This window comes from Leptodactylus fuscus, chromosome 1, assembly GCF_031893055.1.
Source record: "Leptodactylus fuscus isolate aLepFus1 chromosome 1, aLepFus1.hap2, whole genome shotgun sequence".
In the NCBI taxonomy this organism is placed as follows: domain Eukaryota; kingdom Metazoa; phylum Chordata; class Amphibia; order Anura; family Leptodactylidae; genus Leptodactylus; species Leptodactylus fuscus.
This window is the reverse complement of record NC_134265.1, coordinates 257,934,928-257,949,928: the sequence shown is the minus strand read 5'-3', so window position 1 is coordinate 257,949,928 and position 15,001 is coordinate 257,934,928. Positions and strand designations below refer to the sequence as shown.

Sequence of the window (15,001 nt, the reverse complement as noted above, 5' to 3'; positions counted from 1 at the left end):
GAGTCCGCTTGGGTACCCCCGAACAGAATACCGAACGAATTGACAAGCAATGAGCTTATGAATGCACACGGACCCTGTAGACTATAATGGGCTCTGTGTGTTTTCCACGCGGTGTCCGCACGAGTCGTGCAGAGAGGAAAGTGGTTCATGAAGTACTTTTCTCTCTGCATGTTACATGCGGACACCGCGCGGAAGATGCACGGACCCCATTATAGTCTATGGGGTCCATGTGCATTCATAAGTTTACCCCTTGTCAGTGCATTCGGTATTCCATTCAGGGGGTCTCCAAGCGGACTCCCCGAATACCGAACGCAGATGTGAACCAGTCCTTACTAGTAAGTCATATTGTTGTTAAGGTTAGAGATGAACGAACAGTAAAATGTTCGAGGTTCGATATTCGTTTCAAGTAGCCCCTCAATATTCGACTACTCGATTCGAATATCGAACCCTATTATACTCTATGGGGGGGAAAATGCTCATTTCAGGGGTAGGCAACATTCGATCAAATTATACTTACCATGTCCACGAGTGAGGGTTGGGCTGGATCCTCCGAGAAGTCTTCTCCGTGCAGCGTCCCCGCGGCATCTTCCAGTTCTGAATTCACTCTGCCAGGCATCGGGCCTGGGCAGAGCCGACTGCGCATGCCCGCACTACAAGCGGGCATGCGGAGTCGGCTCTGCCCAGGCCCGATGCCTGGCAAAGTGAATTCAGAGCCGGAAGACGCCGCGGGGAAGCTGCACGGAGAAGACTTCTAAGAACCAGCGTTGACTGGCCGACTGTATAGCATTCGTCCAATCAATGCTGGTTCTGCATCGAACTTTTCCATTCGAATAGCGAGTGGTACTCGATCGAGTACGAGTATTTCAAATACCGTAGTATTCGATCGAATACCTACTCGATTGAGTACTACTCGCTCATCTCTAGTTAAGATACATTTACTTGGGATGCCCCTTTAATCTACAGAACAATTGGGTTGTAGATATACTTATAAATCTTATTTGCATAATTAATGGAATTAAGAAGTCAAACCATATTAACTCTTTATTGTTAACAACGACTTATAAATTTTGTATATAATAAATGGAGGAGAAAATGACCAAACCTATTTGGTCTTTCTGCCCCGAGTATCTTATAATAACTGGCCCCTGTTTAGGATATTACAGTTTAGCTGTAAAATTTGTAAAAGTGATGTTAAACATGTGGTCTAATAAGAACATGTGTTAGCATGTGGTTTGCTTCTTAAACACTGACATTCTTCATCACTTATTTTGTTAGGCTAGCTGTCCATTTTCATTGTTCGGCTGTCTGTCCATTTACCTTAAGCTGTCACTCTTTGAATGACAGATTTACGTTTATATACCATACAGTCAAAGATGGAATTCTCTTTTACTAAAACTTTTCAGAAGTTTCATGCCAAGCTCAAGCAGTGCTGAAGAGTTTAGTCACACCATTAGAGTGATGCATTATATTCGCTCTTAGCCCATATGTGGAGTATCTGAAATCAATAAATGTGCCTGTAGCCTTATAGGGCTACTGAGGGCTACATCAGACATACAAGTGATTTTTTTTTTTCTATTGGACAAAAAAAAAATTTAAGGATGATTAAATTTTGATGCCAACATAAGTCCGAGATAAGGTAAATTATATGAAAGGCATGTAATTGTGAAGTTTGAAAACTGCATTTTTTTTTCAAAATTTTGCACCAAGTTTCATGAAAAAATAGTTTCTTAAGTGACACATGTCAGATTTGATAAAATGAGGCTGTTTTCTTATCCCTTTAAGGTCACAGGATCGTTTGTACGTTAATGCTCAGCAACTCTTTTTCATCTTTTCCTTCTCCACCTTCCAAAATTCTTAAAAAAAAAATTTTTTGTCAATAGCTATTTGAGCGCTTATTCTTTGTGCTGAGTTGTACTTTCCTTTTGCACAATTTTGGGGTACATATACTGTTTTGATTAGCTTTCAGTAATGTTTTTTGGGGGGTCCCTGTGGAAAAACCCCCCACAATCCTATCGTAATTTTTTGCATTTTATTTTTACAGCGTTCACTCTGTATTAAAAAATGACCTGGCAAGTTTGTCATATAAACATATTTTATATTGATGTCCTTTTCCAGGGTTAGGCGATCAATATTCCAAATGTAGATAACACCTTTAATGATTTATAATCAAAAATGGGGATCATTATTGTTTACAAAATGCCTATTAATATCATTAGAAATTCTGAACATTTTTTCTGTAGGGATTAGATCCATTTTGGATCCACTCTTATTTGTGGCTGAAATTGCATGGATAGTGCATAGTAATTAATATAGTATTGTCAAGATGTTCTGATTTGAGGACTGCTTGTCTGTGAAAGAAACATTTATTATTTTCTGGCAGCACTTGTGACATTTATTAAGTCGGAGGGTCAACTTTATAGCCATTATAAAACATAGAACAGTGCGTTTCGTGTCATATGAAAGATTTGCAGGTTCTTTTTTTTGTATTATATACAGGGACAATATCCGTTCAATACACAGTTGGGAATGGCATATTTATATGTAGTTGCTGTTGATCCCAATCCTGTGTTTTTCAACTGAAGGTATCACTTTCATAAGACACAGAAAGCACTGTTCCACATTATATAATGACCACTTGTACTGGTGATTCAGTACAGTTTCCAAATATGCCTCTGTTCAGCCTTGGAGCCACATTTTCATGTAACTCACAGTTTTATTGATATGTAAAAGAGGGGATAAGTGATTTGTCCAGGATTCTAGAGCTGAGACCAAAGCTAAGGCATGCCTGAAATACCTTGACCCTCATTTTTATATGAATAAAGCTGCTATTTACATAAATGGGACACCAAAAATGAATAAATGAGGCATATTTGGAAACTGTCAAGTCACCCCTACAAGATATCAGAACCCCCCACCTGTACTCCATTGAGAGAAACAAGGCAAAGAATATAGAAGTGGGTTTCGGCACCGGATTTTACAGAAAAGAGCCAACACAATAAAGTATGTTACAATATTTCTTAATGGCACGTTACCAGAAAATTAAAAGGATGATGCCTCTTCCTGTTGTGGGAAAACTGTCCTATGTTTTTTTGTTTTTGTTTTTTTTTTTATTTAAATTTTTTTTTTAAAAAAACTCAAATGGTGCAAATAATTTGTTTCCTCTCAGTTTTATCAGAATGGTCCGCAACAACCCAAATGAAACACATGGGTTGCATTACATTTACCCATTACCTGGAAATCACAAAATTATCTTTTATTCTTCAGAACTGACAATGTTTCCAAGCTGGCTGGAAGTCAAAACCATAGTGCAAAGAAACATATTTTCTCATGTCTCCTGGACCAGAGTCATGAGATATCAAAGTGTTTCACATGAGTAAATAATCCACCCCATTTCTCAGTGAATTGCAGTTTGGCACCTTTCTGCATGAGTAAATATTTCTGTGCAGCATAGCAGTGTCCTCCAGGGTGAGGATTTGGATGGTCCACAGTTGTGAAGAGGATTTTCCTGTTCAGGAGTGCCGTAAGCATTTTGGCTTTGGTATACTAGACATTTCTGTATTGTGGTCTATGCTTCAGCAAAGGCAGGTTTATGTTACGTCAATTGTGGTGGTCAGTGCAAGACAGTTTTTTGGATTAAAAACTCAAATGTATAACTATAGTGTTTTGCCTATCTCTATCTTTATGTAAAGCAATTTTCGCTTCTTGGTCCACTGAATAGGAAAACAGGTATTCATGAGCCAAATGTTTCTCATTAGGCATGGGTATTATTCTGATCAGCATACGAAAACCTAAGTGCACAACGTATGCCGCAGTCGAGTTGGTACAAACCAGTCAGAATCTGCTAACATTAACTTTAGATTGTAACTTTAGGCCATATTTGCATCCCTGTTCCCTAAATCTTTCATATGTTGAAGTGGCTTCTGTATTGTTTAATGGTTTTTGAAGTATGCTATAAATAAAGCTTAGAAGGGGATTTTAGGAATGAATTTCTAGGATATGCCAAAATTCCCTATGAAATGATTGTAATTACTGAGACCTTCACAGTTCTGTGAATGAAGGTGCTGCTGCATTAGATAAGCAGATGTTGCTTGCACATCAGTTCTCCTGGCTTTCTCAGCGTTCAGTATAATGGAGGTGAGGAGTACTGACATACTGACAGGTTGGAATGCCAGAAGGATCCCTGTCCTTTTGCTCTGCAGATCTGAAGGGGTCTGAGAGGTAAGGTTCCTGCAGATCAAATTGTATGTTATGGCATATCGTAGTGATCTGCCATAACACTCTTAGATCAGAAGACCCCCTTAATCATTGTATTTTATATTCGAATATATTTAGAAAAAAATCCATCCCTGATATTGCACTGGAAAACTCTTTTACATGGTGTGTTGTCTTCTATGATTTTAGATGCAGTCTTTGCCTTCCAGCTGCGTAACCCTGTTCACAATGGACATGCACTACTGATGCAAGATACCCACAAGCAGCTGCTGGAAAGGGGCTACAGACGACCAGTGCTTTTACTTCACCCACTGGGAGGATGGACAAAAGATGATGATGTACCCTTGATGTGGCGTATGAAACAGCATGCTGCTGTCCTTGAAGAAGGCGTGCTTGACCCAGAGACAACAGTGGTAGCTATCTTTCCATCACCAATGATGTATGCTGGACCAACTGAGGTAAGATAAGTCTTCAGTTATTTTCTCAGTGCTTATATTTACAATGAGTTTGCTCTCTTTAAAGAGTTGGGAAACCTTGATCTTTTGTTTATAAGCAGCTTGGTAAGGGGGCGTTCACATTTGCGCCCGTGTCCACCCTGTGTCATTACGCCGGATTTTTGTCTTCAGCTCCGGTGAAACTGGACAGGAGATGGCTTCCCAGGAGTCAGCTTTAAAACCTATTCATTTGAATGGGTTTTTAAAAGTAACTGCCGGTGTCCGCCTGCAGCCTCTCCACGGAGAAACCATTTTCTTTTTTGGGGCCAGACACTAAGGGAGCCTTCACACGATGTAATTCTGCGCTCATTCTGATTGTAAAAACACGTTCAGAATGAGTGCATAAAAAGCAGTTCCCATTGACTTGAATGGGAGCCGGCATACGTGCCCTCCCCATTGAAACCAATGGGAGTCTTTTTTCCCTATGCTTTCAATGTATTACGCGCTTATCACATTGAAAGCATAGGGAAAAAAGCCTCCCATTGATTTCAATGGGGAGCGCACGTATGCCGGCTCCCATTCAAGTCAGTGGGAGCTACTTTTTACACGCTCATTCTGAATGTGTTTTTACGGTCAGAATGAGCGCAGCGTTAGATCGTGTGAAGGTTCCCGAAGTCCTGCATGTCCGACATTGTGTCTGGCCAAAAAAAAAAAAAAATGTTTTCCTCGCGGAGAGGCTGCAGGCGGACACCGGCAGTTACCTTTAAAAACCCATTCAAATGAATGGGTTTTAAAGCTGACCGCCAGAAAGCGGTCCCCTATCCAGTTTTGCCGGGGCCAAAGACAGAAACCCGGTGAAATGACATAGGGCGCAAGTGTGAACTCCCCCTAATATTAATGTTTGTGATGTCTCTAAGGTCTCTTGCAACTTATTTTTCCAATAGATAAACACTTAGGGACAAGTGCTGCCAGGAAATTGTCTTGTTTAAATCATGTTTTCTTTTGTTTTTAAATAATTTTAGATGATTTTTAATGACCATATAATCTAGATTTTAAAAATCTTGCAATTCAAGCTGTTGCCACTAAGCCTAAATAGTCTGTGACTTTGTGTCTTCTGTTGGTTGACTATGGGCCATAGATTCAATGGTCTGGAGTAGACCCTATTAGATTCTATGGGAGAGTTTTCTAGATATACTCTATGATTTGTGCGAGGTTCATTGTGCAGAGAGGGGGAATTAGATAAACTGAGATATCCTCTATTGTGACTGGCGGATTCTGTGTGTCTTCTCTACATATATATTACTGTGATCATCATTGTGCTGAAAATTGAATTTGCTTCTGTAAAAGAAATCTTACAGAAAACAAAGTTTCAGCATATTATTTGCCTTGGGCCACAGTCGGAACTGTATAATTTTTCGAATTTTTTAAAATATAATTAATAACATGAACATTTTGTAAAAATTCACCAAAACGTCTTTAAAAACATTACAAACATATTTAACATACAACTTTATAGGTGATTTTCTGTTAACACAATAATCCATTCAAGCATTGGTGCCGATAGTGGTTTTACTGTGACGGACAATCATTATGACTACTTCTATTCTCATAGCTAGTGTGCCTAAGCATTTGTTTTTTTTCTCACTCAATTTATAGTTCTACAGTCACTTCTATCCAGTTAAAGGCAAAGATTTTCTTGCCTATAAAATGTGTAGTTTGAAAACCGTTATATCCTTAATTTCCCTGCGTCATCTTTGGAGAAATGTAATGAAAAACAAAATCCCTCAATACTAGCTGTATTTTCCAATGACTTCAGACAAAGCCTTGCCAACATACACTCTTTTGCCAAAAAATAACAATAATATAAAACCCATCCCTCGCTTTAATCATTTTCTTTGGGTCGTAGAGAAGACATTATACCATTTTTCTATAAAAGAAAATTATTTACAGGCTGTCTTTTTCTAAACTTTGTGTTAAATGATACTGTGTAGCCAGTACATCATATTTTATACAGACTGTAGATTGAAGAGAAATGAGTATAATTGTATAATATATATAGGGGCTGATATATACTTTCTCTACTATAATTGCCCCTGATGCAAGCAGCAGTAATGACCACAGTAGTCTTGGTAAACCCAGACCCAGGCTTCTCTGTCCTTTCTGATTGTGGCATTTATTTCTTACAGATACCTGTTCTGTTCAGGTTGCTGCTTATGACAGGTTATATTCCAATAGAGTAAATTGGGGAACTTACTATTATGCTCTCTCCTTACCAATCAGATGTGCTTCTTAAAGAGGAACTTTCATGGTTCGGGACGCAGGCAGTTCTATATACTACTGGAAAGCCGACAGTGAGCTGAATTCAGAGCACTATTGGCTTTCACGATCTGTGCCCCGGGTGAAGAGATAGCGGTGCCGATACCGTAGCTCTTCACAGTCAGAAGGGCGTTTCTGACAGTCAGTCAGGAACGTCCTTCTTCACAGCAGCGCCAATAGCGCTGTACTGTGAGAGCGGGAATGAACACTGCACTATTGGATTAAAATTGTTATGGAAATTATTTGTTTTACATTGATAAGATTTTAGGTAATATAAAGATGGGCAAAATGCTTATACTGTCTAAATTAATTTTAAGACCGTACTCAACAACCAAACCTGAAAGATCTCCCCTCTCTTAAATATTTGAGCAAAGTTTTCAGCCAAGTTACAAACTGCATAAATATTCTGTAACAGCCCTTTAACACTTCTGCTTTTATTTTTGATTTTTTTATGTATGCCTAATGCAGATTTGTCCTTTACATAACATTAGGATTGGTCATCATACCAGTTAATCAACTTTAGATCTTTCATACTAACAATCAGATCATCAACATGCCAGGCTAAACTGGCAGATCAGAGACTTTCATGAGAAAAGCAATAGTAACATTTTTACTTCTCCATTTATCTGGCTGAGTTACCTTTTACATATTAGTTTACCAAGGGGAAGGAGAATGCTGGAGAATGAGCACTAAGAACTGCAGCTCCTACAACTCTCCTACTCTGTGCTGTATAATCAAGATAAGATTCTACCACTGCACAGAATGATTCAATAAATTAACAGCCTCCTCCTCTCCATAGAGTTCTTAGTATGAGTTGCATACGGATACAGACTCTATATAAACAAACAGTGTGAGTGAAGAGGAGCACAGCAGCCTAATAAGTGGAGAAGAAAACAGATTTCTATAATAAGATATTATAAAAAAAAATTTTTATTCATGTACTATTTGCTTATAGAAAGTGGTTTATTGGCAACACAGTGGCTCAGTGGTTAGCACTGCAGGCTTGCAGCACTGGAGTCCTTGGTTCAAATCCCACCAGGACCAACATCTGCAAGGAGTTTGTATGTTCTCCCCGTGTTTGTGTGGATTTCCTCCCATTCTACAAAGACAAACTGATAGGGAAAAAATGTACATTGTGATCCCTATATGGGGCTCACAATCTACCTTAAAAAAAAATAAAAAATAGTTTTATACTTGGGGGTACAATTTACAGTTTTCTTCAGAAAGGTACAGACCTTTTGTTTGGTTCACAAAATACCACAATTCTGGACATTCTCTAGTCTGAGGCATTAGTACTTCAGTAATGGTTGTTTAGTAAATGACATCCAATAATTACATTTTAATGGTTTTAATATTTCATGTATCAGAACTTTGCACTCACTGCTGTTTCTCCACAATACAGGTCCAGTGGCACTGCAGAGCTCGCATGGTGGCAGGTGCTAACTTTTATATTGTCGGTAGAGATCCTGCAGGAATGCCACATCCCGCAACAGGAAAGGATCTGTACGAGCCTACACATGGTGCTAAAGTTCTCACCATGGCTCCTGGTCTGATCTCCTTGGAAATTGTCCCGTTCCGTGTGGCTGCTTATAACAAGAAGAAAAAGTGCATGGACTACTTTGATTCTGTACAGTAAGTTACTTTCTGTATCTCGACCACAGATTTTAAAAAATTTCAAACATCACGAGAATGGTGGGGATTGCTCTTTTATGTAAATACGAATCACAACTGCAAGGGGTTTGCTGAATGTCTGCTGAATCTGAAGACCCTTAGATTAAGGAAGAACACTGGTCTTCAAACTCTTTAGAATTTCCTTAAGTTCTTCATTGTGGTGAAATATTTTTCCATCTAAGGCTTTCATCTGCTGTTCTTGATCACCTATCCCCTTCACTTCCTGGGTTTTGTTCACAGGTTGGTGGGTGGGCTTATGATGGACTGTTGAGATGAACATCATGGCACTGAGACTAAGAGATTTAACAGTGGGCACTGATTAATCCCATGGTTCTAGCCCTTATCTGGAATCTGCAGCTAAATGCACTTTGCAGACCTCACAGACTCTCAATCACACTGAAGCAAAAAGAGTAGGGCTTAATGAGAACAGGGACAGATGTTACCAGCCCAGCCTCTGCTACTAGATTGCAGAGGAGCGATCAAGATGGATAAGGCAACGTATTGGGTAAAACTTAATTTTTACTAAGCATAGTTGCTTAATCACTCTAATTTAAGGGGGTTTTCTGGGCAAACGTGACTTATATTTTATTTTTAATAATATGTATTTACTAAAGAATTTGGACCAGCGGTGTCTTTTCACACATAACACAATATCGCTAGGTGTGGCTTCATCTTCTAAGTTTTCTGGATAGACTTAGTAGGTGATAATATTCCCACATCATGCAAGAACAGTATCAGGAAGTTTTTTTGTTTTTTTTTTGTTTTTCTTATGTCTCCAGTTCGCATGCACGGCAAAAAAAGCCTGTTCTGTTGTATGAACAGTATCAGGGACAATACATTCCATCCCCCAGCCTGTGGAATGAATGGAGGCACACCCAATGTTCTTCCTGCTATCCCCTTACCTTAACATAGTTGACTTTACCATAAAAGCATGTTTGGGAGCATTTAGGTAAATGGATAGCAATATAATGCAGTTTGCAACCCTGATATTCCATGTTTCCCTTGTAAATTATAATTGAAGCTACAGAAGACATTCCAGAAATGTTGTGTGGTGACAGATATATTATGAAGAAGAATGAGGTAACAGCATAACTGATCTGGCTCCCATTTTCTTTAATCTAAAAAGCCTTTACACAATCATCCAGCAGAATAGCCTTTCATGTGGGAGAGCCTATTTCCAGTTCATGTGGTCAGACCACCATTACTGAGGTTTGGATAGCATTCCATGTTACTCCCATTGTTTCAGTTATAATATAGTCTTGTTTCAGGAATTTTTAGGCGCCCACGTTAAACAGGTGCTTTTGCTACTTTTAACATGAGTATGTTTGTCTGTGAGCCGCCGGACTCCACCAAGGATTACAGAGATTTAGTACTGTATTTGCCCGAACTACTTGGTAACTTGATTATGAGGCGGTACAACTGGAAAGTTATTTGGAAAATGGGGAATTTGTTTGTGCTGGTAATAGGGCCAGCTTCATGTTAACTTGTCATAGAATCTAATCAGAATCAGCTATGGTTTCATCAATCGGAATGATTTTCTACTTCAGTTTACAGTTTTTGGGCAAAGCTTCGTTTGGAGCCACTTTAACTACTGACGTGAATTAATTATAATTCCCTAAATGTACATTTGTTTGATAATCCCTCTGAGTACAGGGTACAATAACTCATTTTAATGCTCCACTCTATTAACTCTATAACATTGGAAAAGTAGCCAGTTTAGACTTAGATCAGTCAAGTAATGACAAGCAACTTGAAACCATATTTAAGGAAAATGTATTATGTACACTAATGGTTAGTCTTCGCACAGAAGACACCATTGAAAGGCATGTTCTTGGCCTGGTTGTTCTTTCAACAATAAGCATTACATTTTAGGCACTCCCATTTCTAGTGAGATCTAACCCTATTGTACTGTATCTTAGGGGCTGTCTATTTAGGTACCTCGTGATGGGACAGCTGTTAAAGTAGAGCTGCAGAATCATAATAGCTATAGGATAATTAGTTGATAGGCAAAGACATGGTAAGAGAAAGTCAATGTTGTCTATACTGGTATTGTAGTTATGTTTTCAGGTGCTATTATTTATTTTGTGACCAGCCCCTTTCTTCCTAGACACCTTCCTTCAAATAATCTGGTTAATGTAAAAACTAACAATTGAAGAGCAAAGTTTTTGGTATCGAAAGATATCTCGTCATATCTTATGTTTTTTTTTCATGTCCACAGTGCAGAAGACTATGAATTTATTTCTGGAACTCGAATGCGCAAACTGGCTCGAGAAGGAGAAAATCCACCAGATGGTTTTATGGCACCAAAGGCCTGGGTTGTGTTGAAGGATTACTACAAATCTTTAGATAAGGCTTAATTTGATCTAGCGGTTTGGTATTCTGTTGTATGTGGACCACAATAATGCTTTACTTTGTCGTGGCTTCCTCCAGATTGTTTGTCTCTGAAGACCAGCATTTGTACTACTTTAACATGCTTGGCTTTTTGGATTGGTCTCCTATTTTATCTACTGTGAAATGTCATAGATTTAAGTCAGCAAGCCTTCTTTCTGATGCTGAAAATTCTCATTGTGTGCAATCTCACATCTTTAGTTTCATTAGCTTAGCACTGGGTCGCTGGCGACTAATATATTAACGCATGGCTGTTCCTTATTGACTTCTAGAATGTCTTAAAGGACCAGAGTACAATTAAAACTGCTTTTCACCATTCCCTCTACAATTTCTTCACAACTTCTAGATTTTCTCTGCATTATCTTGTCATTACGCTACCAAAAATGTATTTATTTATGTTACATATATACATTATGAGGACTGCTTTTATGATTGTCTGTATACATGCACCTCAGTATAAATTTACTTTTAAAATTTGTGTTAGTCAGTTACAACGAAAGTCTCCATGTCCACGAGATTTCAGTTTAATAATTTGTAATGTATATGGAGAGGCACGTGAGCATCGTAGAGGTCAGTGGCCTCTGTATGACCATAGGACAGCATAGTTACACTATGCAAAAGCTAATCTAAAAGTATTTATAGAGGACCTTTCACCACCTCCTCCAAACTTCTAGCCTCCACTGATCCAGTATAGTTTTGGCATCCTATGCGCCAATTACTCTCCCTACTGTCAGATGGGTGGGCCTGGGCTGTAGGGGACACCTGACAGCAGAGAGCCTAATTAATATTGGGTGGTGAAACTAATTGCAGTGATTAGTGAGGGATAGAGAAACAAATTCCACCTGAGCAAGAATCGGTGGTGTCTATGAAAGAGTGCGAAGGGTTGGAAATGGTAATGAGCAGTCCTCTTAAATGCACATCAAATGTAATTTCCCAAAGACAGGGGGGGGGATTCATCAGGACCAGCCAATTGTATGCTGGACTTTATGTTCCCTATGCCAGGGTTTGGAGCACTTAATTTCTGATGAGGCTGTTCCTCATCATGAATTAAGTGTTTCCTCTCATTGTCCTGCCTAGGTGAAAATCTACCCTTCTCCTTTTGCCGCCATTTATGCCACTTTTGTGGTGCAAGCTGGGTCCATTTCTCTTTTTGTAATCATAGCAGTCTCTTTGGATATGTCATAAGTGTCTCAACTGATCAGATACTTATGACCTATCCACAGATACTATCTTGTGGTGCATGTTGAACTTTAGCTGTAAAATGGTTAATTTACAACTGTCACATGACCAGCTATCCACTCAGGGTATGCTCACTGTGCAGAATACCAACCATGTCTGTTCATTTTAGGCAAACAGAACTCTCCTATTACAGTTGATACTTTCTGCCAACAGCGCATTTAGCATAATGGCGAGTATCCATTCTAATGAGGCATTACATTTTCATTGCCTTCCGTGTTCGAGTATATCCAGTATGTAAGCAAAATCGCCCCGTACCAAGCAATGAAATAGCTATTGCTTCTACATGACTAAATTCAATAAACTATTATGTTTTAAAATGTTACATATTATTTCCTGTGCTTCTGATCTGCACCGATCTGTCATAAACCTGTTTTTCGCATGCAGTTTCTCTTCTATAGTGAGACTATACTGAACCCCATAGGCTATAAAGCACACCTTCTCATATTTTTTTTCCCTGGAAGTGTGTATTGTGGACTAAAAAAAAAAAAAATTTCTAATTGTGTTTCATTAAAAAAGTTGCTTGGCTTCTACTGCTGTATGTATAAGCACTTAAGGCCCGGTTCACTTCTGCGTTCAGGCCTTTCTGTTCTCCTTTTTGCACTTTTTTCTCCATATTTTTCGCGCAGAAACCAAATGAAGCCCATTATAGTCTATGGGGTCTGTGGGTTTCCTTAGGTAACCACTTTTTTTTGCGATTAGGTTTCCATTTGGGGAGTTCCCAAGCTTGGGAACCCATGTGCAGATGTGAACCGGGCCTCAATCAGCACTGTGGAGTCCATCATAAGCTACTGACTGTCGTGTCTTTAAAATAAATGATTAAAATGGCTGTTCTTATACGGAATTTCAGCTGCCCTCCTGTTTCATCTCTTTTCCACTTCCTGGGTTTCAGCTCATTCCAGCATGGAGCTCATTCTTGTTGTAAACAACGCAGTTATTTTTGGATTTACATCCAAAAATAACAGATACTGCTCAAGACACTTTTCTAGCCCTTACCACGGCTGGAGAAGTAGCTAGTGGCCAGAAGCCGGATGGATTACATAAGAGATGGCATTCTACTGCTTGTATTGTAGTGTTTATACATATAAGCATGTCATTACAAACATTTTTATCCCAAAATGTATACAATTCTATTTAAAAACTGATGCTAATGTGTACATAGCCTTTACTACAGTTACTGTTTTTTCTGACGATTGTGTTTGATTCTTTGGCTACAGTTGTTGCATCAACTTTTAGCAAATAACTTATTTCACGTGCACAGTTAGAAAATGCTTTGTACCAGCTTAGAACAAGAACATTTTACCTATGTACTTTTTCTTATAACTTTCCATCAAGACTTGCTTTATCTTTGTTTTTAACAGCTTATATAAAGTATTTTTTATATTTTTGGTTTTATTTTTTTTTCCCTTGAAGCTTTTATGATTAATTTCTATATTGTCTGAATTTAAAACTCATCTCCTGTTTCCTTACTATTTTAATAAAATTGTGTTCATGCTCTAGATTTGAGTTGCATGCTTATTTACTGAGAGTTAAGTATTAGCGTCAGCTATTTTTTTTTAAGAAAATACAATAATGCCCCTTTAACGGTATGTCTGGATTACAGAGCTCTTTTTTTCCAGTTCCTTATGTGGGAGGGGGTCTTTTGATTGGTACAAAAACTAAAGATCATCACTTGCTCTGGAGAGTAGAGTATGTCCTAGTGGTGCAAGAGAAGTGATTTTAGAATCTTCAATGTCTTTAATAAGTAACTTGAATATCCATGATGCTACAGGTAAAAGGGTTTCCCTGCCGTGAGCTTTCCCTACAGATTACAATTGACAACATTGTAGTCTAAACAGCGAACCATGTTTTTATAGGTATAGATCCAGAAGTTTCATGGTGCCTGTTAGCAGCTCAATGCTAATAAGCAGCCTTCAGTTTGTTTCTACTGCATTTGGAAGTGGGTGCATTGTAAGCAGAGTCTGTTTACCAATGGTGTGTCCTTTTTAGCACATTGCTCAGATGTTTACCACTGGACCTGTCGCATAACTCATTTGATTGCCGCTGTGACCCTGAATAATTTGGCAGTTTTTATTTTTTGTTTGCTTTTTTAGTCTATTCAGACTTTCCAAAGTTGGCCTGTGGAGTGTTATATGGAAATTACCTATTCTTCTCTAAGTGGGTGGTTTCCTCTACTTTTCTGAGAAAAATAAAGTTACCGTTCTCTTAGAGAACTAACCTTCCAAGTGGAGTGAATTTAAAAAAAAAAAAAAAAAGCCAAATTGTTTGGAGCCCAGGAACAACTGAGGTATGTCATTTAGCATGTTACAATAGGTATCATATCCTCTTTAAGAGATTTAAAAATCTTAAGTTATTTTGTACCCAAAAAAAACAAAACAATAAAAAACTGTCAATGTCACATGGCTCAGAACATAAAAATCTGATCAGTTGAATACAGATGAGCAATTTGTTAACATGACTTTTAACACGTTCCTGGTGCGATATTTCACAGAAGCTGCCATGAATACAAGTTAATTGCTGGATGGCGACTCCTTGTTGTCTGCATTAAAATAATTCATTGGTGGAAGTGTGAATATGCATAATATTATATCTTTTTTTTTTTTTTTTTTTTTATTATGTAGATTGTGAGCCCCACACAGAGCTCACAATGTACATTTTTCCCTATCAGTATGTCTGTCTTTTTTTGGAATATGGGATGGAAATCCATGCAAACACGGGGAGAACATACAAACTCCTTGCAGATG

The 15,001-nt window shown here is 38.4% G+C and overlaps 1 protein-coding gene across 2 annotated transcripts in view; it reads left to right on the top strand.

The window, feature by feature from the left end:
* The window catches only part of PAPSS1 (3'-phosphoadenosine 5'-phosphosulfate synthase 1), a 287,445-nt gene that overhangs the window by 47,180 nt on the left and 225,264 nt on the right, over nt 1–15,001 (top strand). The window contains exons 10-12 of one of the 2 annotated variants that reach the window (XR_012717434.1): nt 4,402–4,670; nt 8,365–8,594; nt 10,852–13,510. Coding sequence is in view for 1 of the 2 variants with exons in the window: in XM_075286203.1 (XP_075142304.1) it covers nt 4,402–4,670; nt 8,365–8,594; nt 10,852–10,990 (638 nt within the window). In the remaining variant the exon portion in view is untranslated. Of the gene's footprint in view, nt 1–4,401; nt 4,671–8,364; nt 8,595–10,851; nt 13,665–15,001 lie in introns of those variants that run through there. The other variant, XM_075286203.1, reaches the window with a different exon arrangement.